This window comes from Chlorocebus sabaeus, chromosome 14 (genome assembly GCF_047675955.1).
Source record: "Chlorocebus sabaeus isolate Y175 chromosome 14, mChlSab1.0.hap1, whole genome shotgun sequence".
Taxonomy (NCBI): domain Eukaryota; kingdom Metazoa; phylum Chordata; class Mammalia; order Primates; family Cercopithecidae; genus Chlorocebus; species Chlorocebus sabaeus.
The window spans coordinates 97,635,430-97,662,944 of record NC_132917.1 but is presented as its reverse complement, the minus strand read 5'-3'; the positions used below and the strand labels follow the sequence as shown (position 1 = coordinate 97,662,944).

At 44.6% G+C, this 27,515-nt stretch overlaps 2 protein-coding genes across 10 annotated transcripts in view; one reads left to right on the top strand and one right to left on the bottom strand.

Annotated features, from left to right (window-relative positions):
* LOC119625924 (uncharacterized) overlaps positions 1-2,049 on the bottom strand; it is a 28,375-nt gene extending 26,326 nt beyond the window's left edge. For 3 of the 8 annotated variants that reach the window (XR_012095436.1, XR_012095438.1, XR_012095437.1), the window contains exon 1: positions 27-1,696. Coding sequence is in view for 3 of the 8 variants with exons in the window: in XM_073023188.1 (XP_072879289.1) it covers positions 109-198; positions 1,708-2,049 (432 nt within the window). In the remaining 5 variants the exon portion in view is untranslated. The other 5 variants (XM_073023188.1, XM_073023189.1, XR_012095439.1 and 2 more) reach the window with 4 other exon arrangements.
* Positions 2,050-2,243: 194 nt separating this feature from the next.
* On the top strand, positions 2,244-25,022 carry STARD7 (StAR related lipid transfer domain containing 7). 2 transcript variants are annotated; one of them, XM_073023187.1, is made up of 9 exons: positions 2,425-2,533; positions 13,210-13,307; positions 14,686-14,894; positions 15,227-15,276; positions 17,195-17,305; positions 17,387-17,469; positions 18,070-18,169; positions 21,798-21,882; positions 22,997-25,022. In XM_073023187.1, exons 3-9 carry the CDS (start codon positions 14,690-14,692, stop codon positions 23,179-23,181), a joined length of 819 nt encoding a protein of 272 aa, XP_072879288.1. In that variant the 5' UTR covers positions 2,425-2,533; positions 13,210-13,307; positions 14,686-14,689; the 3' UTR covers positions 23,182-25,022. The 2 variants fall into 2 exon arrangements, with proteins under 2 accessions (XP_008006156.1, XP_072879288.1); XM_008007965.3 differs by lacking the exon at positions 13,210-13,307 and having other exon boundaries at positions 2,244-2,533.
* Positions 25,023-27,515: the final 2,493 nt, after the last annotated feature.

The window sequence follows — 27,515 nt, the reverse complement described above, 5'->3', positions numbered from 1 at the left end:
GTCCCTGCCATCTTTCATCTACTCACAGTGCGGAGGGGTGACCTCGGTTCGTGAATTCAATGGGTTGTCTCTGAGCAGTCACCTTGAATCAAGCCTGTTAAACTTCTTTCAGGTCTCACTGAATGTGACCAGATAAATAAGGTGTGTTCTCCAAGCTAGGCCTGCTGGACTTCCGTCAGCAATTCCTTCAGAGATCCCCTCCATATATACAAACACACACAGAAAGATGAGTCAGACAAGGCCTTCCAAATTAAGATCCCTAACCAAGAACTCCAAGAGTATCCCTTCCAAACTATCCTCCTATTCTCCATCTGACAAATCTCCCTGAAATCTTCCTGATTGAGAAGTCTCCCGAACCAAGACTCTTCCTACTTAGTTAGGGAGAGCCAACTGAGATGCCCCAGGAGCCAAACTGAGACAGCAGACACTCCACCATGCGGCTATAGAATCAGTCTGGAGAAGGAAGGAGGCATTGGCAGCATCTAGGATACTCACCAACCTGAGAACCCATGATGGGGCTATAAACTACAGACACTCCATGACCTGGCTACAGCACCCACCATGGAGCTACAGACATCCTGTGATAGGGCTACAGTTATGGGATGTCTCCCCAAGACTATTTCTCCATTGCAATTAAGTTCATGCACATTGGGCTAGCAGCGCCCCACTGGCAGAGACAGTGCCAGTCAGCCCCTAGTCCAAGAGAACTATGTGGCCGCTTAGGCTGGCCTCTGGATCTGTCACCAGAGGGGGAGCTATCGAATCATGGACAGGCAGCTACAAGGGCTATCCCAGACGAACCCCCAAATTTGTAACCATACAATGGGTTCATTTTGCCCACTACCTAGACAGAGCCGATTTATCAAGACAGGGGAACTGCAATAAAGAGTAATTCACGCAGAGCCCACTATGAGACTGGAGTTTCAACATTACACAAATCAGCCTCCCTGAGCATTCGGGGATCAGAGTTTTTAAGGATAATTTGGTGGGTGGGGGAAGGCCAGTGAGTCCAGAGTGTTGACTGGTTGGGCGAGAGATGAAATCATAGGGAATTGAAGCTATTCTCTTGCACTGAGTTGGACCCTGGGTGGGGGCCACAAGGTCAGATAAGTCAGTTTATCCAACTGGGTGGTGCCAGGATCCATCAAGTGCGGGTTCAGCAAAATACCTCAAGCACTGATGTTAAGAGCGGTTTAAGGAGGATCATAATCTTGCGGCCTCCAGCTGCATGTCTCGTAAACCGTAATTTCTAGTCTTATGGCTAACTTACTAGTCCTACAAAGGCAGTCTAGTTTTCAGACAAGATTTGTTTTGGGAAAGGACTGTTATCCTCTTTGTTTAAAACTATAAAAAGTTCCTCCCAAAATTAGTTCACAGAAGCTCAGGAATGAACAAGGAGAGACGCAAGACGGAGTTGGTTAGGTCAGACCTCCTTCACTGTCTGAGCTGTAATTCTGCAATGGCGGTAACCACCGGGAGCCCCCAGCCCCTGCAGAGACACGCCCAGCCCCGCCCCACCCCGCACTCTACTAAGAGAATGGGGCGGACGCCCCCGCCTCTTAACACAAGTGAACACCTGACAGGATTCTAACAGGAACCCGGCCGGTTTCTCTGCGGGGCGGGACTGGGACGACCGGAAGATGGCGGCGGGGTCCGAGGGTCACTCTCCAAGGCGCCCTTGACGGCTCTCGCTGCCGAGCCACCTACCTTGCTAGCAGGCGGACTCCGCGCGGTGCATGCAAGGGCGGGAGGGGCCAGTGACGAGCACTTGGCGACGCCAATAAGCACCCGGGAGTCCAGGTCGCGCCCAATCAGGGCCCAGGCGGCGGAGACAGGGTAGGGTGCGCGCGGGCGGCGCGTGTGGCAGTCGCGGAACGCGCGGGAGCCTGCCTGCTGCGCGGCCTGAGCTGTCCGCCTCCTCTCTGCCGCGCGCCCTGCATCCCGGCCTCCCGGAGGTCGCCGAGGAGCCAGAGGGCCGACTGGTCTGCGGCCCGAGCCCAGGAGGGCCCGGCGTAGCGGTCGCGGAGCCATCCCGGCGTCTGCTGCCATGACCGACTCTCCCCTCAGAGGGGACGCTTCCTCAGCGGTGGCTGCAGAGAGAGATGAGCGGCGGCTCCTGGCCGCGGGACCGTGAGACGGGTTCGTGGCCGGCCAGTTAGGGGGACGCTGCGGACCACCGCCTGCGCCCGGCCGGGCTGGTTCCTAGGGCCCCGGGGCTCGTGGCGGGCCCCGCGGGAGGCGGCATGTTCCCGCGGAGGCTGCTGGCCGCCTGGCTGGCGGGGGCGCGGGGCGGGGGCCTGCTGGCGCTTCTGGCCAATCAGTGCCGCTTCGTCACGGGCCTGCGCGTGCGGCGCGCGCAGCAGATCGCGCAGCTCTACGGCCGCCTCTACTCCGAGCGCTCACGCCGCGTCCTTCTCGGCCGCCTCTGGCGCCGGCTGCACGGCCGTCCTGGCCATGCCTCTGCCTTGATGGCGGCGTTCGCCGGCGTGTTCGTGTGGGACGAGGAGAGGATCCAGGAGGAGGAGCTGCAGAGGTGGGCGCTGCGGCGAGCTCGTTCTGGGCCGCGGGGTGGGGGGACTTGTGAACCCTGGGGCCTGCCCTGGGGTCGGTGGCCCCTGTTTACCCCGTGGTGTTTTAATTGGCGGTGCAGTCGGTGGAACCTGCTTGAGCAAACCGCGTCGTTGTTTGCCTCTAGGTGTCAATTTGATTTGTCGGGTTACAAAATAGAACTGAAAGTGGAGGCTGGTGTGTAGGAGGGAGACCGAGTGGGGCGAGCAAGGCAGTAAAGAAACAACATTGTAGAAATAAATTAGATGCCGAAGGCATGGAGGCCCTTGTTCACGTAATCTTTAACACACGCAAAAAGGTGCAAATTCAAAACAGATTTTAAATTTGGCCTGAGGGTGGTGGGCTGCTGTTTGCAAAATGACTTCGATCCAGATGGGACTCAGGCCTGTGAGAAATGCCAGGAGAGCCCTCTGTCATTCGTGACTCGTGGCAGAATGAGAGCCTGGAAGGGATTTTGTCCAGGTTACACAAACTAGCAGCCCAGACGTTTGACCCTGTAAGAATTAGGTCAGAGTTTTGCGATGTTAACCGGAACTTTGGGAATAGTGTCCCATTAGACTCTGAAGTCATGCTGTCGTCATCAAAACTGAAAAGCCCAGTGCCATTGATTACATTTGTTAATCTGTAGTTCTGAGACTATAGTTTCCAGGTAATGTCATGGGGAAACTGCTTTGGCTCTTGGTTTACCTTGTGTCTGTATTTTCTTTGCAACAGATATTCTTAAACTGTGCCCTCCCTGCACAGAAAGCACTTTGCCTCTAAACTCAAACTGTGATTTCAGGAACCAGAGACAATCCCCTCCCTCCGCAGATTCCACACCCGCCTGTTTATTCTTGATATTTCCTCCACAGGGAAACAACCTGTTATTCCACATTTTTTGTTAGGTTAAAAATGGAAATAACCGCAATAAAGTTTATACCATGGCCTGTGTGGGAGGTGTAACACCCAGATGCCAGGCAGCTATTTGTGCCACACTATTGAATTGTGGGTAAATGGAAGTCTATCTTAAGAACTGGGAGTACTTTTCCTAGCAGGAAAGATAACTTTTATAAATGCAACTTAAAATCATAACCGTAAACAACATTATTCGCAAAAACAGTTCAGCTATCAAAGCATGATATGTATTTTGCCTAGTTTCTAATAGTGTTCTTTTGCTACTTGGCCTTTGGTTATAATCAAAGTCTCTTGGGTGTGAGAAATAAAAGAATGGGAATAAAAATTTTAAGGTGAAAAATTATCATTAACTTGGAATTTTCATTTTTGATGATGAAATATCTGTGTTCCACAGTTAAGCTTGAGAGGAAAATCTCCAATTGGAGTTGCTGGGGTAAGAGAGGAGAAAGACCAGAAAAAGGCTACTGGGTATGAAAGAGAGGAAAGGAGAGTCTGGGAGTGGGACTGAATAGTGTTGGGGCTTACGTAGTAGATGACACTGTTTGGCTTATTTTATGCATTTTTACGGATGGTGTTAATAGATCCTGGAGCCTCTGTTTAGCAGTGCTGAACAGAGTTAGTGGGGAAAAAAGATAGGAAATGAACATAGTAAGCATTTGAGTTAGTCGCTACTTACCATGGCAGAGAGATCAGACCGGTTCATGACTGAGCCAGGAGTATTCATTCTATTTTCCTCTGGTCAGACTGTCTCTGAAACCTGGAGGCAATTGAAATACTCTTGGTTCTAATCCAGCTGCTAAAGAGGGACTGCTCTGAGTTAACCAGCTTTGGAATTTCAGGAGTTCAGATGAACTCCAGAACACTTTCAAGCTGCACCTTGACCCTCCTTAGGGTCATTGTAGTAAAGGCCCTCATTTAACATTTCATTGTTCGGTTCATGCTTGAATTTGGTTTTTCATATAATTTGATCATAAAATTTGATCATGTTCATCTTGAGAATTTTTTTTCTTTTTAAAATATTTGTTAATGTGATAGGAAGGCAAATATGCTATTCAACAACTACATCTTGGTTGCGCAGTGGTTCCTTAGGTCTTTGTTTTGGTAGCTTGTCATGTTTATATTTTGTTAAAATATTCTGGGTACAGATTAATTTATTTGCTTTGTGTTTCAGTATTCTATTTGCTTTAAAGTAAGCACTGCTGCGGTTGTCATAGCTAGCTTAGAACATCTTGGATTTCGTTTGTTCTAGTGAGATGATTTTTGCGTAGCTTCCATGATGGAGCACAGTTGGAGTGTGTCTCAAGTGCATTTCTTTCATTGTTAATGGAAGAAGAGCATGATTGTCACGTGGCCCCTAAATCACAGCCTTTGGCTTATCTGTGCTGATTCTGTACCAACTTGTCCTGGCACAAACTAATTCTGACATTGCTGTTTTGGTTAAGCGGGTGGAATGTGCTGGGTGTCTTTTTGAACGTGTGCCTTAAAGTGGCATGTGTTTTCCTTATGTTATTTGAGTCCTATTCAGAATGACAAAGCGTAACTTTGCCTTCTCGTCTTTTGTGCTTAAGAACATCTTACCAAATAGTGTCTTATTAATCAAGCAACAGCAGGAAAATTTGAGAAGTGATTTTGACTGACTGCGATGGCCAGATGTAGAAATCACATCTTTTAATACTTGCTCTAGTACCCAGTTGTTTTAAATTAAACAATCAACAAAAAAATCTTGGGATTGCTGTTTTTGGTGCTAGCTGGCATTCTGTGATTCCAGGGCGAATCTAATGGAAAAATACAGTAGTCATATTTTTGATTGCTTTGGAATGGTTAAAAAAAAAAGTTACAGGAACAAAGAGAGGAAGGATATTAAGAAATGAAAGGCTAGGGGAAAACGTTCCATTAACCTTCTCATAGTTTTTTAAAAGTTACGGTTCATTGCTCCAGAAATTTGAGTAAATAAGTGCCATTAAAGTTGCATAAAGAAAATTGGCCATTTTCTCTTTTCTGTCTTTCAGGGCATTCCAGATACGTTAAACTTCAGTGTGTTACTTATTAGATAAATGATCAACGTAAAGTCCTTTTATCTTAAAGAAACCTTTTTTTTGGGGGGCCATTGTCACTTCGGGATATCTTACTGGTAAACTCTTAAACCCCTTGTTAGATCTTCAGAGCTGCATAAAATTAGACCTCAATTTTTTGAGGTGGTCTTCATTATTTTACCATTAACTAATTGCCCCAGAACTGCAGTGAGCTAATTGATGTCCTGCCCTGCCCTGTCCTCCGCTCCCCTCCCGCCCCATTCTTAGACAGAGTCTTGCTCTGTCACCCAGGCTGGAGTGCATTGGTGCGATCTCAGCTCACTGCAACCTCCGCCTCCCAGGTTCAAGCGATTCTCCTGCCTCAGACTCCTGAGTAGCTGGGATTACAGGTGCCTGCCACCGCACCCAGCTAATTTTTTTATCTTTAATAGAGATGGAGTTTCACCGTGTTGGCCAGGCTGGTCTCCAGCTCCTGACCTCGTGATCTGCCTGCCTCGGCCTCCCAAAGAGTTAGGATTACAGGCGTGAGACACTGCGCCTGGACTCTTTCTTTTTTTCTTGAGACATAATCTTACTCTGTCACCCAGGCTGGAGTGTAGTGGTGTGATCTCGCCTCACTGCAATCTCCGCCTCCCTGGTTCCAGCTATTCTCGTGTCTCAGCCTTGCCAGTAGCTGGGTCTACAGCGGGGCCACCACCACGCCTGTTTAATTTTTGTATTTTTAGTAGAGACGGGGTTTCACCATGTTGGCCAGGCTGGTCTTGAACTTCTGACCTCAGGTAATCCTCACACCTTGGACTTACAAAGGGCTGAGCCTGGCCCTATGTCTTTTTTTGGCGGGGGATAGAGTCTTGCTCTGTTGCCTAGGCTGGAGTGCAGTGGCATCATCTCGGTCCACTGAAGCACCCACCTACTGGTTTCAAGCAGTTCTCCTGCCTCTGCCTCCCAAGTAGCTGGGACTACAGGCGTGCCCCACCACACCCAGCTAATTTTGTGTGTATGTATTTTTAGAAGAGACAGGGTTTCACCATGTTGGCCAGGCTGATCTCCAATTCCTGATCTCAAGTGATCCGCCTGCCTTGGCCTCCCAAAGTGCTGGGATTACAGGCGTAAGCCACTGCGCCTGACTCCTACGTCTTTTATTTCTAGGTGTGATACATATCAGTAGACCCTACCTTTGACAATAACTTGGAATTTGAGGAGGAGGAGGATTATGTGAAGTGAGGCTGTTGTCTTACTGAAATTCCTAATTGTAGGGATGGCTTCATTTAAGTAATTTTGGAGCCTTATACCAAACTCCCTGCTGGGGGCAGGACCCCAAGATGAACCATTGTTGCACTGACTTTGTTTTCATGTTGTATGCCTTCAGTTTCTATAGCTTTCAGTCCAGCGTTTTTCAGATATTGAAATGATTTTCGTTTTGGAGAAAGAAAGACATGATCTCTCTTTTCTTGATCCTTTTTCTAATCTGCTGATTTTACTATTTTGGGAATAATCTCTTTTGTCCTTCTTTCCTCTGTTAAGTCTCTTAAGATGTGAAGGGTTAGCCAGCCATCCCATCCAAACAAGATTTGGCACAGCAGGCTAAAGAGATGTGTCATGAGAGGCATTCCTTTTCTCCACATACATGATACTGAGTGACTTTGTGCTCCTGTATGTTAATTGGGTCTTGTCATGTTAGCATTTAGAAGTTCAGACCCTTCAGGGATTCCTAAACCTTGGGACAAAATAACTTGATCATTTACATTTTTGTGAAGCAGTCTTGCTCTAGCATTCATACTGTGTCTCCACAAGACATTTCCGTCCCTCTTCATAATTTTAGTCAAAGCCACCTAGCAACCTTTAATTATATAGGAGAGCTTGATTAAGCAGTGGATCAGATACTCTGAACCACCTTGATTCTTGGAAGGCCATGAAAAAACGTTGCCTGTAGTTAATAATTTTCTTAAAACTTTATTAACTATGTAATTCTTTTATGAGCCTCTGATGTTTTAGTAAGACATTGCACCAGTGGAAACATGCTCCCCTTCATTATGTGGCAAGAATGATACTTGGGCCAGGTGTTGTGGCATGTGCCTGTGCTTGGGAGGCTGGAGGATCACTTGAGCCCAGGAATTCGAGGCCAGCTTGGGCAGTGAAAAAAAAAATTTTTTTTTTTAAAAGAATGACACTCAAGAGTTGTGCTTAGTTATTGTTCAAGGATGCTTTATAGTCCTCAAAAATGCCGTAATTGATGCCCTATGGTGCCTGATTGTTCTCTGAGCAAATCTAGCTGTGGTTTTGCCTTTGCTTTCTCTTCTGCAACATCTAAATGCCTACCCTAAGGTTCCTTCTCTATTTCTGTATGGTTTTACAGCTGGTCAGTGTTCTTGGTCGTAACAAAGAAACTGGTCTTGGTTAATTTAAGCCAAAAAGGAATTAATCAAAAGGGTATTAGGTCACTCAGTATTGACAAGAAGGCCAGGGTACAGGTTGACCAAGACCTGCAACAGCGGTACTCTACTTAGGACGGTGTTGCTGGCATTGTTTCCCCCAGATTGACTGTACTCCTGGACTCTCAGCTCCCTCAAGATCCTGTGCCTTTGTGTTACCTTCAACATTCAAAGCCGCTTCTAGAAGTCTCTAACCTCACTTAAATTAGGAGCTGTGCTTTAACTGCTAGTGGGCGGGAGGGCTGCTGCATTCACCTATTTGGGTTCTCCCCAAATAGAAAGGGATTTCAGGCAGTCATAATGACAAATATTCCCCTATATAAATATTCTCATCTAAGTCCAAAGCTTAAAATTCAGCAAATGGCAATTTTAGAACCAATAGGACTTCAAGAAATCACATCTTCACTTTAAAGGTAAAATGACTTTAAAGGTAAAATAAAATAAGATCACACAGCTGGTCAGCTGTAGAGCCAGGACTAGAACACGAATCTTTCGACTCATCATTATTTTGAATTGCTCTAAACTTTTAATCTCGGATTGCCACTATAACTTTGAATATTTGGCTTCTGCAGCAATATATTAATGTTATATATATATATATATATATATATAGTTGTTTTGTTGTTGTTGTTTTTTGAGACAATTTACTCTCACCCAGGCTGGAGTGCAGTGGCACGATCTCGACTCACTGCAACCTCCACCTCCCGGGTTCAAGAGATTCTTGTGCCTCAGCCAGCTGAGTAGCTGGGATTACAGGCGTGAGCCATTGCACCTGACCCCATCCCCCCCCCCCTTTTTTTTTTTAAGAGTCTTACTCTTGCCCAGGTTGGAGTGCAGTGATGTGATTTTGGCTCACTACAGCCCCGACCTCCTGGGCTCAGGTGATTCTCCAACCTCAGCCTCCTCAGTAGCCGGGACTGCAGTTGCATGCCACTACACCCAGCTAATTGTTGTAATTTTTTTTTTTTTTTTTTTTTTTTTTTGTAGAGGTGGAGTTTTGCGTGTTGCCCAGGCTAGTCTTGAAGTCTTGGGCTCAAGTGATCTGCTCACCTTAGCCTTCCAAAGTGCTGGGGATTAGAGGTGTGAACCACTGTGCCCGGCCTTAATGCAGTCTTGTAATTAAATTTTGGATTATTGAAGCCTATTTTCATTTTATTATTTTTTTTAAATTTACTAAATTTATTCATGTAATGTTTACCAGGACATGTAATGTTTACCACTACATGCTGGGAGCTGGAACTACAAATATGAAGAAGACTGATTCTGGGCTTTTAAGGAATTTATAGTTTAGTAAGGAAAGCAGATATAAAGATAGACTAATTATAGTGTAATATGCCCGTGTAAAGGAATACAAATCAGTATATATGGTTAACTCTGCCTAGCAGTTACCCTTGTGGTTTTTTGAAGCTTGAAGAGTGAAAAGGCATTTCAGACAGTGTAGCAGTAATTTGGGTCTTCTTCAGTCTTGAGTTGCAATAGAGTGTACAAGACAGCCAGCCAGCTAGCAATTTTGGTTTCTTATCTGTAACCTTTCTTCAAAGGTTGCAGGGGGTAAGGTGAAGTGGGGGGCATGGAGAAGCTGGGTATGGTAGCACTCGCCTATTGTCCCAGCTACTTGGGAGGCTGAAGTGAAAGGATCTCTTAAGCCCAGGAGTTTGAGGCCAGTTTAGGCAACATAATGAGATTTTGTCTCAAAAAAAAAGAGGTTATGAGAAAAATACAAGCCAAATTAAAAAAAATTATTATTATAAAATGTTTCAGATATATAAAAAAAGTTTAAATAATAACACGAGTGTTACAAATACAGCTATTTTAAGAAATAAGACATTACAAGTATACTTAGGCTTCATCTGTACCCTTTTCCAGTTGTATTCTTATTTTTCTCCAAGATGTCACCATTATCCCAATTTGTTGTATATAATTCTCTATGTTTTTATACATGTGTATATACCCATGAATGATACATAGTGATAGTACAATATATGCTGGTGTTTTTCATGTTTTAAAACTTTTTGCAGCCGGTGAATCCCGCCTGTAATCCCAGCACTTTGGGAGGCCCAGGCTAGTGAATCACTTGAGCCCAGGAGTTCAACACCAGCCTGGGCAACGTGGTGCAACCCTATCTCTATTAAAAATACAGAAAACAAATTAGCTGCGTATGGTGGTGCTTGTCTGTAATCCCAGCTACTTGGGAAGCTGACGTGGGAGAATCACCTGAGCTTGGGAAGTTATGGCTGTAGTGAGCTGTGATTATGTCACTGCACTCTAGCCTGGGCTCAGAACAAACAAAACCACACAACTTTTCGTAGTCCTGAACAGAATAGTAACAGACTGAACTCAACAATATATGAAATGGATTATATGCCACAAAAAGTAGGATTTATATGTAAGGAACCTAAGGTTGGTTCTTCATACAAAAATCAATTTATTACACCATATTAATAGAAAAAAGGACAAAAACTACGTGATCATCTGAATAAACACAAAAAGTATTTGACGAATTCCAACCTCCTTTTGTGATTAAAAAAGAAAACACTCAGCAGACTGGGGATAGAAGGAAATTTCTTGCAGCTGATAAAAGGCATCTACAAAAAACATAGCTAACAATGTAGTTAATGGCAAAAGACTTAGTGCATTTCTCCTAAGATCAGGAACAAGATGAGGATTCTGCTCTCACCACTTCTGTTCAACATTGTACTGGAGGTCATAACCAATGAAATTAGGCAACATAAGGAAATGAAAGTCATTTAGATTGGAAAGGAAGAAATAAAACTATCTCTTTGCAGCTGACGATCCTATATAGAAAATAGTAAGGAATCCACAGAAAACTATTAGAGCTGATAAGTGAGTTCAGCAAGTTTGCAGGATGCAAGATCAGTACACGGAAGTCATATTTATGTACACTAACAGTGAAAATCTGAAAATAAAATTAAGAACAATTTCATTTACAGTAGCATCAAAAGGAATAAGTACATAGGAATAAATTTAACAAAAGTGTATGACTAAAACTGTAACACTAAAAACAACAAAACATCATTGGAAGAAATTTAAAAAGACGTAAATAAACGGAAAGACATCCTGTGTTCATGGATTAGAACACTTAATATTGCTAAGATGGCAATACCACTTAAAGTGATCTACAAATTCAGTGTAGTCCTTATCGAAATCCTAGGCAATTTTGCAGAAATTGGCAAACCAATTCTGATACTCATATGGAAATGAAAGGAACTCAGAATAGCCAAAACAGTCTTGAAAAAAGAAAACAAAGTTTGGAGGACTCGTTGTTACCAATTTCAAAACTTACTACAAAGGTACAGTAATGACACTGTGGTAGTGGCATAAGGATAGGCATCTAGATTGTTAGAATAAAATTGAGGGTCTAGAAATAAACCTGTACATTTTTGGTCAGTTTTCAACAAGGGCGCAGTACAGTTCACTGGGGAAGGAATAGTCTTTTCGACAAATGGCACTGGGTCACCTGGAGAAGCAGATGCAAGATAATGAGTTTAGACTCCTACCTCATTATCATACACAAACATTAACTCAAAATGGGGTAAAGACCTAATGTAAGCTGAAATTATAAAACTCTTAGAAGAAAATTTAGGCATAAGTTCTTATGACCTTGGATTAGGCAATGGTTTCTTAGCTATATCACCAAAAACATAAGCAATCAAAGAGAAAAACATCAAAATTAAAAACTTTTATGCATCTAAGGATACTATCAAGAATAGTATAAGCACATGAAAAGGTTAGGGAAATACCAGTCAAGATGCAATAAGATACCATTTCACACCCACTAAGATGGGTGGAATAAGAAAGATGGACAATAACAAGTGGGGCAATTGGAACCAAGGATGTGGAGCAGTTGGAATCTTCAAACATTGCTGATGTGAATATAAAATAGTGCAATTGTTTGGAACACAGTTTGGCAGTTGCTTAAAAAGTTAAGCATAATTACTATGACCCAGCAAATTTGCTTCTAGGAATCTACCCAAGAGAATTGAAAACATGTCTATATGAAGATTTGTACACAAATGTCCATAGCAGTATTCCTTTTTTTTTTTTTTTTTTTTTTTTTTTTTTGACAGTTTTGCCTTTTTGCCCAGGCTGGAGTGAAGTGGTACGATCTTGGCTCACTGCAACTTCTGCCTCCTGGGTTCAAACGATTCTCCTGCCTTAGCCTCCCAAGTAGCTGGGATTCCAGGCTCGCGCCACCACACCTGGCTAATTTTTGTATTTTTAGTAGAGACGGGGTTTTGCCATGTTGGCCAGGCTGGGTCTCAAACTCCTGACCTCAGAGTGATCCACCCGCCTTGGCCTCCCGAGGTGCTAGGATTATAGGCGTGAGCCACGCGTCCGGCCAGCAGTATTATAATAGCCAGAAAATGGAAACAAATTTTATTTGATGAATGAACAAAATGGGATCTATCCATACAATGGAATATTACTCAGCTATTAAAAGGAATAAAGTATAGCATGGCTGAACTTGAAAGTATGCTAAGTGAAAGAAGCCAGACACAAAAAGTTACATATCATATGATTCCATTTACTTGAAATGTCCAGAATTGACAACTCCATAGAGACAGAAAGTAGATTATGGCTGTCTAGGACTGGGAGGAGGCAGGAATGGGAAGTGACTAATGATGGATAGAGGTTTCTTTTGGGGATGATAAAAATGTCTGGACTTAGATAGGGGTGATGGTTGTACAACCTTGTGAATATACAAGTACAGAATTGTACACTGTAAAAGAATGAATCTTATGGTATGTGAATATATCAATTTAAAAACAAAGGGGAAAAATATATATACTTAAGATAACCTGATAAAAAACGGACAAAAGATATCAATTGACATTTTAAAACCATAAACCTTCATAGTTAACATTTGAGGGCTACTTATGTGCCAGATAACACTTTATTTTATTTTTTTATTTATTTTAGAGATGGAGTCTTACTCTGTTGCCCAGGCTGGAATGCAGTGGTGCGATCTTGGCTCACTGCAACTTCAGCCTCCTGGGTTCAAGTGATTCTCCTGCCTCAGCCTCCCGAGTAGCTGGGATTTCAGGCGCTCACCACCATGCCCAGCTAATTTTTGTATTTTTAGTAGAGATGGAGTTTCACCATGTTGGCCAGGCTGGTCTCGAACTCCTGACCTCAGGTGATCCGCCCACCTTGGATTCCCAAAGTCTGGGATTACAGGCATGAGCCACCGTGCCTGGCTTTATTTTATTTTAACTTAATTTTATTTTATTTTGAGATGGAATTTTGCTCTTGTCATCTAGGCTAGAATGCAATGGCACGATCTTGGCTCACTGCAACCTCCGCCTCCCGTGTTCAAGTGATTCTCCTGCCTCAGTCTCCTGAGTAGCTAGGGTTACAGGTATGTGCCACCATGCCCAGCTAATTTTGTATTTTTAGTAGAGACAGGGTTTCTCCATGTCAGTTAGGCTGGTCTTAAACTCCCGACCTCCGATGATCGCCTGCCTCATCCTCCCAAAGTGTTGGAATTACAGGCGTGAGCCACCACACCTGTCCTATTTTAGTTTTTAAGAGACAGAGTCGCTGGGCGCGGTGGTTCACGCCTGTAATCCCAGCACTTTGGGAGGCCTAGGCGGGCGGATCATGAGGTCGGGAGATTGAGACCATCCTGGCTAACACAGTGAAACCCTGTCTCTACTAAAAGTACAAACAATCAGCCGGGTGTGATAGCGCGTGCCTGTAATCCCAGCTACTGGGGAGGCTGAGGCAGGAGAGTCGCTTGAACTCGGGAGGAGGAGGTTGCAGTAAGCCCATATCGCGGCACTGTACTCCAGCCTGGGTGACAGAGTGAGACTCTGTCTCAAAAAATCAAGCCAAAAAAAAAAAAAAGACAGAGTCTTACTGTATCGCACAGACTGGAGTACAGTGGCAGAATTGTAGCTCACTATAGCCTCAAACTCCTGGGCTCAAGTGATCTTCCCACCTCAGCCTATAGCTTCAAGTACAGGCACATGCCACTATGCCTGGCTAATTTTTAAAATTTTTTCTGAGAGATAGGGTCTCACTGTGTTTCCCAGGCTAGTCTTGAACCTGGCCTCAAGCAATCCTCCTGCCTTGACCTCCCAAAGTGCTGGGACTACGGGAGTGAGCCTCTGTGCCTGGCCATAGATATTAAGCACTTGACACTTACTTTTTTTCCGTTGTTTGTTTTTTTTGAGGTAGAGTCTCACTTTGTTGCCCAGCTTACTGCAGTAGTGTGGTCTTGGCTCACTGCAACCTCTGCTTCCCAGGTTCAGGCAATTCTCCTGCCTTAACCTCCTGAATAGCTGGGATTACAGGTGTGCGCCACCATGCCTGGCTAATTTTTATATTTTTAGTAGAGATGGGGTTTCACCATGTCGATCAGCCTGGTTTCGAGCTCCTGACCTCATGATTCACCCTCCTCGGCCTCCCAAAGTGCTGAGTATTACAGGCATGAGCCACCGTGCCCTGCAGTACTTGATACTTTGTTTGGAATCTTTATAGCCAACCTCGAGATAGGTACTATTACTATTTCCATTTTATAGATTTAGAAATAGGAACTGGTTAAATAATCTAGTTAGTGAGCATTGGACTAAGATTCAAACTCAGGAGCTCAGTTTTTATTCACTATACTGTGTCTTGTTTATATACTACATACTGTGGTTTACTGTATAACCTTCTTGCACAGGCGTTTTTGTGGACACTTCGTTTCACAGGGCTAACTAACCACCTCACCATGGCTCTTTTCCCCTTTCCAGATCCATGAATGAGATGAAGCGGTTAGAAGAAATGTCAAATATGTTTCAGAGCTCTGGAGTCCAGCACCACCCTCCAGAACCAAAAGCCCAAACAGAAGGGAATGAAGATTCGGAGGGCAAAGAGCAACCTTGGGAAATGGTGATGGATAAGAAACACTTTAAGCTGTGGCGGCGCCCAATTACAGGCACCCACCTTTACCAGTACCGAGGTGAGCCCAGTTTGGCTATCTTTTGGGTTCCATAGTTGCCCAGGTGCTTGGGACTTCTGTTCTTCATACTTCTCTAAACTGTTCTGGTTGTTTCTCAGAGAATTTGCCGTGGTTTTTTGTTTATTGGTTTTCTTCTCCCAGATGACAGATGTCTCAGTGTTGTCTTTGCTTAGATCATCTTTGTCTTTCTTTGTTGCCCCACTGTGACTTGTAGTTTCTGAACTGCCTTTAAGATCTCTTAGTACTTTAGAACTGGAATGCCGCTAGGTGATAGAAACAAAGCAAGCGATTGGAGTATGGCAAGCATCTCTTATTCTTTCTTGTCATTCTAGTTTTTGGAACTTACACAGATGTGACACCTCGGCAGTTCTTCAATGTTCAGGTGAGTTAATTTTTCTCTGCAGATTTGGTGCCTTCTGGCATATCAGTTGCTACTGTCTACATGAATAATTTATCTGACTCAGGTGACATTGGCTTCAGTACATCCATCTATCTACCTACCTGTCATCCCACATTGCATAGCGTTTAGGTAAACATTTGAGTTAGACTTTCTTTTTTTTTTTTTTGAGACGGAGTCTCGCTCTGTCGCCCAGGCTGGAGTGCAATGGCCGGATCTCAGCTCACTGCAAGCTCCGCCTCCTGGGTTCACGCCATTCTCCTGCCTCAGCCTCCCGAGTAGCTGGGACTACAGGCGCCGCCACCTCGCCCGGCTAGGTTTTTTGTTTGTATTTTTTAGTAGAGACGGGGTTTCACCGTGTTAGCCAGGATGGTCTCGATCTCCTGACCTCGTGATCCCCCTGTCTCGGCCTCCCAAAGTGCTGGGATTACAGGCTTGAGCCACCGTGCCCGGCCTACTTAGACTTTCTTTATCTGGCCCATGGGGATGAGATCAATTTTACCCCCTCACAGGACTGTTGAGAATATCAGATAGAGGAATGGATATGAATACTTTAGTGTATTTTATGAGGCTTTATTGTTTTTTCCCCCAAACAACTTGAGAGTGAGTTATGTACATCATAGCCCTTTATTCGTAAATTCTTCCAATTCTAAAACTAGCTATATGCCATATTTTCTTAACTAACCATGATACCATTATTGAAATCAGTAAATTTAACACTGATGCAACACTTCGTATAGTCTTCTATTTGTATTCCAGTTTTATCAGTTGAGTCAGTAATGTCCTTTATAGCATTTTCCACTTCAGTACAGATATAGTCAGGATTATATTTAGTTGTCGCATCTCCTTAACCTCAAATCAAGAACATTTCCACAGTGTAAATTTCTTTTCTTTCTTTCCTCTCCCTGAGACGGGGTCCTGCTGTGTCACCCAGGCTGGAGTGCAGTGGTGTGACCATGTCTTGCTGCAGCCTTTGCTTCCTGGACCTAAGTAATCCTCCCACCTCAGCTTCCAGGCCTACAGGCATGTGCCACCACACTTGGCTAATTAAAATTTTTTTTCCTAGAGACAGGGTCTCCCTTTGTCTCCTAGGCTGGGCTTGAACTCCTGGGCCCAAGTGATCCTCCTGCCTTGACCTCCCAAAGTGCTGGGGTTACAGGTGTGAGCCACTGTGCTGGCCCAATGTTTATTTCATAAAGATGAAGAGTATCTGTTCAAAGACTGCTTTCCTCCTTGTAGGGGAAGATGTTTTTAAAAATGAAGCAGGGAGGTGGGATTGCCCAGAGTTCTAAAAGAAAAATTTTTTCTTTCTGGAATTTTCATTTGTTTTGCCAGACTTCCGATAACTACTTTGTTGGTTATAACATTCACTCTAACATGCCAGTGCACTTTCCCTGAGGCCCTGGATCTTGTTAATTTGTAGTGAATTTTTGTTGGTTTTATGTATATGGTATATCTGTCTTAATTTGAAATTCTTCAGTTACTAGTGATGCCAGAAGTTTAAAAAAATGTGCTACTTGCATTTTTGTGTGTGTGAGGTGTCTACTACCACTTTTGGACTTTTTGTTGTTTAAAACTTTTTAGAATTATCTTACCCTTATACATTCATATCACTATATATTATTTTTCCCAGATGTGTCTATTAAAATATTTTGTTACACTTTTCCTTGGTTTGTCTTTTTAAGATTCACATTCAGTGTAATGACATTAGCCTGTATAAAGTGATTTTGAAAGAATCATCTGTAGTGAACAGCCGTGTCTCTCACACTCTGACTCTCTGTGAGGTCAGATGACCCTCTCCTGGTAATGAGGTTACTGGATCAGAAACCAAAGCTTCTGGAGAGCTTTCTGCATTTTTGTTTTGGGTCTTCTTGGGTCTTCATGGTCTTTTCTCTTTCTACAGCTGGACACAGAGTATAGAAAAAAATGGGATGCCCTGGTGATCAAGCTGGAGGTGATTGAGAGGGACGTGGTTAGTGGTTCCGAGGTTCTTCACTGGGTAACCCATTTTCCTGTGAGTATTTTTACTTCTGATTTTATTTCTGTCCAGGTATGTGTGATGCAGAACACTAATCCTGCCCCTCCATTTCTTTAGTATCCGATGTACTCACGGGATTATGTTTATGTTCGGCGGTACAGTGTGGATCAGGAAAACAACATGATGGTGTTGGTGTCGCGGTATGTATGGCTGCCTGTGACTCTTGCCAAGTTCCTTTAGCTGTGGCCTTCATTCCTACGTACCTGAGTTTGCATATTCTTAGTGCCCTGATGAGTCTCCCACAGGCTTCCCTGCAGCCAGTGCCCCTTCCACCCAGCTGGAAGATGAGGGGACTCTGTCTAGGAAGAATGGAGAGATACAAGTTTTTAGTTAAACTGTTTTTGGGTTCTTTAATATTGGTAATTAAAAGAAGTGCTGTTGTTTTTGACCCACAGCCTAGTGAGCCATAAATTACCAAAGGAACTCACTTCATTTTTAATTAATTCATTTGTTTATTTTAGAGGCAGGGTTTCACAGTGTGGTCCAGGCTGGTCTTGGACTCCTGGCCTCAAGTGATCTTCCTGTCTTGGCCTCCCAGTGTTGGGATTATAGGCATGAGCCACGACGTCTGGCCTTCACTTCATTTTTAGAACTTAGTTTGTGTTTATTTGTCTTAGTGACTCCTTTGTTTGTGTATTTAAATCAGAGCTAGCTTTTTAGGCCTTCCCCTTGACTCAGCTCCCCTGTTGTTTTATGTATAGACATTACTAAGAGTTTGCGTCTCCTTTCCTCCTTACCAGTGCTGTGGAGCATCCGAGTGTGCCAGAGTCTCCAGAATTCGTCAGGGTCAGATCATATGAATCCCGAATGGTTATCCGTCCCCACAAGTCATTTGATGAGGTGAGTTTTACCTCATCCCAGAGATAATATGTCATGACTGTGGAATATTCTCAAGGGATGTCTTATCTGAACTAGGGAGGAGGGGGTGTGGCCCAGGAACAGTTCTCAGGGGAGTCTGATGCTACTGGTCTGGGAACCATTTTTTGGGAACTCCCGATGTAGGTGATGTACCTGGAAGATCCCCAAGGACAAGCTAGTGGCAATCCATTGGTTCCCTCATATCTGAGAGACAGTTAAAATAATCTTTACCACTGACGCGTTAGCCTGTATCATCAGCATTCTTCAGGAACTAGAGTGAGTACCTTCTGTCAGCATTTCACCACAGTGGGCAGAGCACTAGATGGAAACTTTTCTGGATTTCTGCTTGCTTGCCAGAGAAATGGGAAGGTTGGATTCTGCTGTCTGCCTTCTTTAAAATTCTGTGACTTTATTTGAAAAGAATATTTATTTCAGCCTAATGAGGTGTTTTGTGTTTATTTTTGATCTTTTTAAACTAAATCTCCATTGAGAGTATAGATATTGATGCTAGTAGCTTCTGGTTTTAGTTCCACTTCACTTTATAATGGCTTTGTTTCTCCCTATTGCTTGTGTTTGATTTAGAGCTATATGGACTGTGTTATTTAGTGTAGTTTTCTTATTCTCATCAAGTTGTTTTATTTATACCACCTCAAGGACTTGCATTGGTCCTTGTAAAAAAAAAAAAAAAGAGATGATAGAGAAAAGCAGGAAGGGCACTGGGGTTAGAAGACATGATTCAAGCAAAAACAAAGATAGGAATGAGCCAGGTATGCACTCAGAGACTCTCATGCTTAGAAAGGAAGGTGGAAGTTAGGGAGAAGTATAAATTGCATTGACTGTGTACTGAGGGTACTCAAAAACCAGGTAGCTGCGTTTGGATTTGCCAAATGGGAATTAGATCTTTGAGCCAAGGTAGGGGGTTTTTATCATGGAAAATTTGAAATACATACAAAAGATACAGAAGTAGAGTATAATGAACCCTATGTATCCGTCTCCAGCTCCAGTTATCAACTCATGGCCAAAATTGTTTTATCCATACCCTTTCCCATTTCCTTTCCCACTCCCCTGATTATTTTGAAGCAAATTCTAGCTTTACTGTAAGAGAACCCAATTATTCTATTATATATTTCAGTATTTATCTCAAATGAGGGTTTTGGGTTTCTTTGGAAACAGGGTCTCGCACTGTTACCCAGGCTAGTGTGCAGTGATGCAATCACAACTCACTGCAGCCTCGACTTCCTGGGCTCAGGTGATCCTTCTGCCTCAGCCTCCCAAGTAGCTGGGATTATAGGCGTGTGACACCATGTCCAGCTAATTTTTTGTGGAGATGGGGTCTCACCATGCTGCCCAGGCTGGTCTTGAACTCCTGGGCTCAAGCAATTTTCCCACGTCAGCCTCCCAAAATGCTGGGATTACAGGCGTGAGCCACCGTGCCCAGCCCAAATAAGGAATTTTTAAAACAGCTCTGGGCCGGGCAACATGGAGAGACCCGGTCTCTACAAAAAATAAAAATGATGACATGTGCCTGTAGTCCCAGCTGTTTGGGGAGCTGAGGTTGGGAGACTCACTTGAGCCAAGGAGGTCAAGGCTGCATTAAGCTGTGCTTGTGCCACTGCACGCCAGCCTGGGCAACAGTGAGAGATCCTTCTCAAAAAAAAAAAAAAGAAGCTAGGTGCAGCGGCTTACACCTGTAGTCCCAGCACTTTGGGAGGCCGAAGCGTGTGGATTACTTGAGGTCAGGATTTCAAGACCAGCCTGGCCAACATGGTGAAACCCTGTCTCTACTAAAAGTACAAAATTTATCCAGGCATTGTGGCACGTGTCTGTAATCCCAGCCACTTGGGAGGCTGAGGCAGGAGAATGGGAGGCCATTTGTATTTTTAGTAAAGACAAGGTTTTGCTATGTTGGCCAGGGTGGTCTTGAACTCCTGACCTCAGGTGATCCACCTGCCTCAGCCTCCCAAAGTGCTGGGATTACAGACGTGAGCCACCGCACCCGGTCCCAAAGTGGTTTTTTTTTTTTTTTGGAGACGGAGTCTTGCTCTGTCGTCCAGGCTGGAGTGCAGTGGTGCCATCTCTCCTCACTGCAAGCTCCAACTCCCAGGTTCAACGCCATTCTCCTGCCTCAGTCTCCCGAGTAGCTGGGACTACAGGTGCCCGCCACCATACCCGGCTAATTTTTTGTATTTTTAGTAGAGGCAGGGTTTCATCTTGTTAGCCTGGATGGTCTTGATCTCCTGACCTCATGATCCACCCACCTCAGCCTCCCAAAGTGCTGGGATTACAGGTGTGAGCCATGGTGCCTGGCCCTCCAAAGTGTTTTTTTGAAGACGGAGTCTTGGCTCACACTTGTAATCCCCAGCACTTTGGGAGACCGAGGTGGGTGAATCACCAGAGTCGGGGGTTTGAGACCAGCCTGACCAACATGGAGAAGCCTGTTTCTACTAAAAATACAAAATTAGCTGGGCATAGTGGCACATGCCTGTAGTCTCAGCTACTCAGGAGGCTGAGGCAGGAGAATCGCTTGAACCTGGGAGGTGGAGGTTGTGGTGAGCCTAGATTGCGCCGTTGCACTCCGGCCTGGGCAACAAGAGCGAAACTCCATCTCAAAAAAGAAAAGGAAAAAAAGGTCTTGCTCTGTCACCCAGGCTGGAGTGCAGTGGCTCAATCTGTGCTCACTGCAACTTCATCTGTGTTCAGTGCAGCCTCTGCCTCCTGGTTCAAACGATTCTCCTGCCTCAGACTCCCAAGTAACTGGGATTACTGGCGCGTACCACCACACCCAGCTAATTTTTTTTAACTTTTAGTAGAGATGGGATTTCACTGTGCTGGCCAGGCTGGTCTCGAAGTCTGGTCCTCAGGTAATCTGCCTGCCTTGGGCTCCCAACGTGCTGGGATGATAAGGCCTGAAACCACCGTGCCCAGCCAACACCCAATTTTTTTTTTTTTTTTTTTGAGACGGAGTCTCGCTCTGTTGCCCAGGCTGGAGTACAGTGGCTTGATCTTGGCTCACTGCAACCTCTGCCTCTCAGGTTCAAGCAATTCTTATGCCTCAGCCTCCCGAGTAGCTAGGAGGGACTACAGGTGTGTACCACCATGGCGGGCTAATTTTTGTGTTTTTGGTAGAGACGGGGGTTTCACCATGTTGACCAGGCTTGTCTTGATCTCTTGACCTCAGGTGATCCGCCTGCCTCGGCCTCCCAGAGTGCTGGGATTATAGGCATGAGCCACCATGCCCAGCCTAACACGCAAAGTTTTTCTTGGGAGCTGGTCAGTGCTGTCTGCTTAGCACATACCAGAATTCCAAACCCCTAAAAGCAAAGCGTGTGTCCAGCATAAACCACGTTGTTAGCATAGTCTACGCACAGGGAGCCACCCTTATCAGCTGACTGTTGACTGGGGGTCAAGTTGGCCCAGGGTCAACATTGCAAGGAGGCCTTTCTGTGGATAGTCTCTCGGGCCTTCAGTGTTAACTCTTTTCTGCACAGGGTGAAAAAAGAAAATGACACCGCCTGCTCCAGAATCAGATCACAGTTACTGTATGGTACTGGATATGGAGGTCGTGGTGGGTGATTCAGGGATCTTCATTTTTGCTGTTTTTCTTTCCCAGAATGGCTTTGACTACTTACTGACATACAGTGACAATCCCCAAACGGTGTTTCCTCGCTACTGTGTTAGTTGGATGGTTTCCAGTGGTAAGTAAGGGCAAGTATACAGGGCCTGGAAGCTGGGTTGAGCATTTGTTTTTCTCTATTTCCTGTTGGGGAAATAAAACGTCTCTTCTGGTTCCTTTTTTTTTTTTTAATTCCCCCCCCCCCCCCCCGCCCCAGACAGTCTCACTGTCACCTAGGCTAGAGTGCAGCAGCATGATCTCGGGTCACTGCAACCTCCACCTCCCAGGTTCAAACGATTCTCCTGCCACCAGCTCCTGAGTAGCTGGGATTACAGGCGCCCCCACCACGCCTGGCTAATTTTTGTATTTTTAGTAGAGGGAGGGTTTCATCATGTTGGCCAAGCTGGTCTCGAACTCCTGACCTCAAGTGATCCACCCACCTCAGCCTCCCAAAGTGCTGGGATTACAGGCGTGAGCCACCGCGCCCAACCCTTTTCTGGTTCATTCTTGAATTACTATGAAGATACCAGAGACTCCAGGTGGGGATTGAAGGGATGAGAATTACAGCATCCCAGAAAGGAACTTGTATCCAGAGGAGAGCTTTGAAAACATTTGCTTCAATGCCTTAAATATGGACTGTGTAGATTACCGTATTTGTATTTGCTTCTTGAATAAAGGCCGTAAGATCTGACATAGAAAATATGGTGATTATAGGGCAGTCACCTGGAGAAAGGGGCATTTGTTTTAACAAAATTACACATCATGGCTGTAACTGCAGCTTTCCCTTCCACCTTCTTGTCTGAGAAAGCATCCTTGTGATTTTCTTTCTTCTGGTTCTCTATAGGCAGCTCCTTACATGCTTCAGGGGGAGAATAGAGAGAAGATTAGGTATTTCTGTTTGACATTTATCTAAATAAAATTGGCAGGTATTTCAACCATGCCACTGTTGAGTGATATTTAGATTAAAAGATCCCTTTTGGGACGTAAGTGGCCTGATTAGTACTCCCTTTCAAAGAAGGAGCAAAGATCATGGTTTGGGAACACATTCTGGGAGGCAGCTGTTCACAGGCTGTCAATCAGGTTGTGATCTTTATAAGGAAGAACTAGTTCCCTACCATCAAAGAAATAGGATCTTCTAATTTTGAGCCTACTGTTGGTTTGTATGTCAGCTTAACCTGATTCTCGTTTCCTGACAGGCATGCCAGATTTCCTGGAGAAGCTGCACATGGCCACTCTGAAAGCCAAGAATATGGAGATTAAAGTAAAGGACTACATCTCGGCTAAACCTCTGGAAATGAGTAGTGAAGCCAAGGCCACCAGCCAGTCCTCTGAGCGAAAGAACGAGGGCAGCTGTGGCCCTGCTCAGATCGAGTATGCCTGACAGGCTTTGGGATAAGAAGGGACAGGCGCTTCTAGCCCTGTCTCAGTCCTTTATCTGCTCCAGAAAGGGGACATGCCACACGTATTAGAAGGCGTCTGCTGTAACTTCAGTGCAAGATAATTCAATAACTGATATCCCATTTCATTCAGAGCCCTTACTGCTCTTATCAAAACAGAAGAAGGCTACATTTGTGAGAGTGTTGTCATATTCTCAGGCCAACTCTTGAAATTCGGTGTCTCACTGAGCTAATCTGGAACAAACCGCTAACCTCAGGCCAGAAGGGGATGACTTCCATTTGCTTCTCTTGAGTAGTTTCCTCTGCTGACATTCCAAATCCCACCATCGATTCTGCAGCGCTTTGGATTTCCTTCGGTTCTCCAGGTCCACCTGGAAAGTGTAGTTGGCCGGTTGAGTCTCTCAGATGAGGGACCACTGGGAGTGCTCTTGGTAACAATCATGTTGTGAATAGGTGTGAACGATACTTGGTTGTGTTAAGTGCCTTGTCCGCACCTTGCTTTTATCTCTAGGGACATGAAGTTATTATTAATTTTTTTGTTTTAAGTAGAGGTGGAGTTTCACTCTGTTTCCCAGGCTGGTCTTGAACTCCTGGGCCATACCTGGCCAGGGACATGAAATTTGCACCAAGAAATTTCCCTCCCTGCCTGCACAATAGCACCCATTGATTCACCTTATCCAGAGCAAGTTTCCTTTGAATTGGCCAGTTCTTCTGTATTCATTGGATCGTTGCCTCCTTCCTAACCTTCCCCACTTACAAGAACCCTGGGAGACTAATCCTTTCACATAGTAGCTTTTTGATGCTCAAAACATCACATTTAAATTTAGTTTAAAAATTTTTTAACTTTTTTGTCAAACAGAAGCAGTTGAGGAATTGAGGAGGATTCTACCTTAGTCCCATTGTATAGAAAACACGATTTTGATTCAGGTATTATTTTTCACATTTCAGGTTTGACTTCTTCTTTTCAGAAGGCTAAAGGCAGAGGAATGGGGGCTGGGCCACTCCCTTGGAGCTCTCAGATCTATAGACAAGCTGTGTGAATGCATAGATGTAATCTTGCCACAGATACTAATACAGTGGAGATTTGGTTTATGTTACCATTATGTTCCTCTAAAAAGTTTTTCTTCTCTCTTCAGAGCCAAAATAAAAGTGAACTACACTGTTCAGATAAGGTCACAGTCTGATGCTGTCAGTTTTACCGAGCTGGTTTCGCTGATGGTCATGCTGCAATTTGTTAGGATAATAGGGATCAAGTTTTAAATCCTCCTCCCTCCTTTTTTTCTGGAGTCTTGATGGCCAGAGTTGTTTTTTCTTCCCCACCCCGCTTGCTACTGTTTTATGGTGTTGAAAAGTGATTTAAACCTGAGACTAACTTAAAACGCTTCCTTGACCTTCTTGTTCATTTTTGTGCCAAGGAAGCGGCTGCCCCAGTGTGTGTCTTGCCTTCTCCGCATCATTGCTGGAAGAGAAGAGAAATGCATCGAGCAGTTCCAGCTGCTTTTCATTCATTACTTCTGTCTTTTCCCCAGGACCTGACTAGCCAGGGCAGAGTGCCTGGGTTGTGTCCAAACTTAGCACCTGCAATTGTTGGGATGTGGATGGATGTGTGCATGAGAGAGAGAGAATGTGTGTGTGTGTCCATCCGTGTGTGTGCACACATGCACAGGTGCAAAGGAGTTGCGGTTGCTCCATGTTCTGACTTACGGCAATTTGATTCTGCACTTGGGGTCTGTACAGTTACTCATGTCATTGTAATGATTTCACTCCTAACTGTGACATTTTTATCAAATGTGTGAATAAATAATACATAAAGATTGGTACAAAAGGGTTTGTCTTTGGACAAATGGTGGAAAAATCTTGAATATTGGGCTTATTTCTTTCTGATCACAAAGTCGAAAATAATTTTTACTCTTGAGACTTGGGAGGTGGAAGTGGCAGGGCTTGTTCGTTCCTGGTAGATAGTGGCTGACACAGTTTGCCTAGACCATGAGCCCTTTCCAGGTGACCTGCTTGGCAACTGAAAATAAACCACCTATATCCACTTCCTTAGCTTGATACACTGATCCATATCCTTTCCCTTTAAAGAAGGATCACTTTGGAGGGAGTAGTGCTAGAGCTTAAGAGGTGGTAGAAATCGGGACAGAAGCAGACCTGTGGTCTAGGGTTGAGGAGAGGGCCAAGTCAGCGCCCTTGGCAGAGGGGCAGTTCTGCTAGCATGCTCTGAGCATAACATGAATTTATGTATGATTTTGCCTGTGGGAAGCACTAGGCGAGCACAGAAGCACCGCAGTTGAACTGAGCTGCATAGGAACACGAGGCACACGTCCCTGTGTGGTGTACCCCCATCTGATTCCAGAGAACCGCGCGCCTCATCTCATGGTTGCCAGCTGAAGCCCTTCTGTTGGCCATCCTGGCTCTGCCTCACACTCTGCTCTTTATTCTCCTCTTTCAACCTCCTTTGTATTTTACCTCTCTCTTTTTTTTTTTCTTTTCTTTTTCTTTGAGACAGGAGTCTCACTCTCGCCCAGGCTGGAGTCCAGTGACGGGACCTTGGCTCACTGCAACCTCTACCTCCCGGGTTCAAGCAGTTCTCCTGTTTCAGCCTCCCTAGTATCTGGGTGTGTGCCACCAAGCCTGGCTAATTTTTGTATTTTTAGTAGAGATGGGCTCTCACCGTGTTAGCCAGGCTGGTGTCATACTCCTGACCTTAAGTGATCCGCCTGCCTCAGCCTCCCGAGGTGTTGAGATTATAGACATGAACCTCGTGCCCAACCTCATCTTTTTTCATTTTCTCTGTCTTTTCTCTCACTTGGTCTTCTGTTCTCTTCCTCTTCACACAGGGTGGTAGGTGTGGGAGCTGGGTGGGCTGTCCAGTGGGCTTCTGCCTGCAAAATGCAGGTCAAGGTAGATGGCTTTATTTCTTAACCATTGACATATGAAACTGCTACCTTTTTATGTGTCACAAAGATTTTGAGTGTTGAACACCTAAACCCATTTTTCTGTAGGCCTTGCAGTTTTTATTGTGTGGTTTTGTGTGGACACATGTTGTGAGACAGCAGCACTGAGTGTTCTATGAACAGGAGAACCATACAATAGGAAAGTAGTGATGCTTTAATAGCTAGTGTGGGCTTAGCCATCACATAATTCACAGCGTGGTGACTGTGAGCTGAGGGTTAGTATGAGGTTTTTATTTAAAAAAAAAAATTATATATATATACGTGTGTGTGTGTGTGTGTGTATATATATGTAAAAGTTAAAAAGAGTAAGCAACTATTTTGTATACTCTTTGCTGGTGTTTAACGTCTGCTGTGTGTGCTTTGTTACTATATACACAGTGTCATGATCATTTGAAAGTTAGGATGCAAGCATCATGGTATTTCACCCCTAAATAGTTGAGCATGCTTTTTATAATACAGATGTTCTGTGTAGCCACAATACTGTGAGCACACAAGATAAATAACAATGTCACAATATCTGATAATGCAGTTCATATTAAAATTTCCAAAATGACTTATGGCCTCCCCAACCCAAGATTAGTTACGTATCATGTGTTTCATTTGTCTCTTTGGCCACTTTTTTTTTTTTTTTTTTTTTTTTTTGAGACAGAGTGTTGCTCTGTCACCCGGGCTGGCGTGCATTGATGCAATCTCAGCTCACTGCAACCTCTGTCTCCCAGGTTCAAGCAATCCTCCTGCCTCAGCCTCCCAAGTAGCTGGGATTATAGGTGCGTACCACCTCCCCCCCCCCACGCCCAGCTAATTTTTGTATTTTTAATAGAGATGGTGTTTCACCGTGTTGGCCAGGCTGGTCTCAAATGCCTGACCTCAAGTTTGGCCTCCCAAACTGCCGGGATTACAGGCATGAGCCACTGTGCCCGGCTTTCTTTGGCCACTTTTCGTCTGGAACAGTCGTCTGCCTTTTGTAACTTCACCTGTGCTTCATGTAATAGAAGTAGAGCGGTGGTCTTCAAGCTTGGCTGCGCTTGGGAAGCTTTGGCCTCTGCCCCCCGCCCCCCCCCGGACCATTGAAACCTCTAGGGGTGAGCGAGTGTTATGTGTACATGAACAAGTGTCAGATGTTGAATGTGATCAAAGGGAGACAAAATAGGCTAGAGAGGTAACAGTCTCCCTAGATCCACTACTGCTGATGTAAGTTGTCGTACTGTTGGTTTCCGCTGAGTTTGGGATTAGCCAATAATAGCCACCATTACTGAGCATCTGTGCCAGGCACCATGCTTCATGCCTTCATCTGATTCTGTAGCCCTGAGTATGTAGCTAGCGCCTCATCTACAAAATGAGATGGCATTAGAGGTTAAGTA

Bases quoted from the DNA above. Each gene is read 5' to 3' on its own strand.
- STARD7 (XM_008007965.3), top strand. From the start codon at position 2,244: ATGTTCCCGCGGAGGCTGCTGGCCGCCTGGCTGGCGGGGGCGCGGGGC. The intron at 2,534-14,685 runs GTGGGCGCTGCG...TCCCCTTTCCAG, and splicing joins CAGGAGGAGGAGCTGCAGAG to ATCCATGAATGAGATGAAGC. The intron at 15,277-17,194 runs GTGAGTTAATTT...CTCTTTCTACAG, and splicing joins GGCAGTTCTTCAATGTTCAG to CTGGACACAGAGTATAGAAA.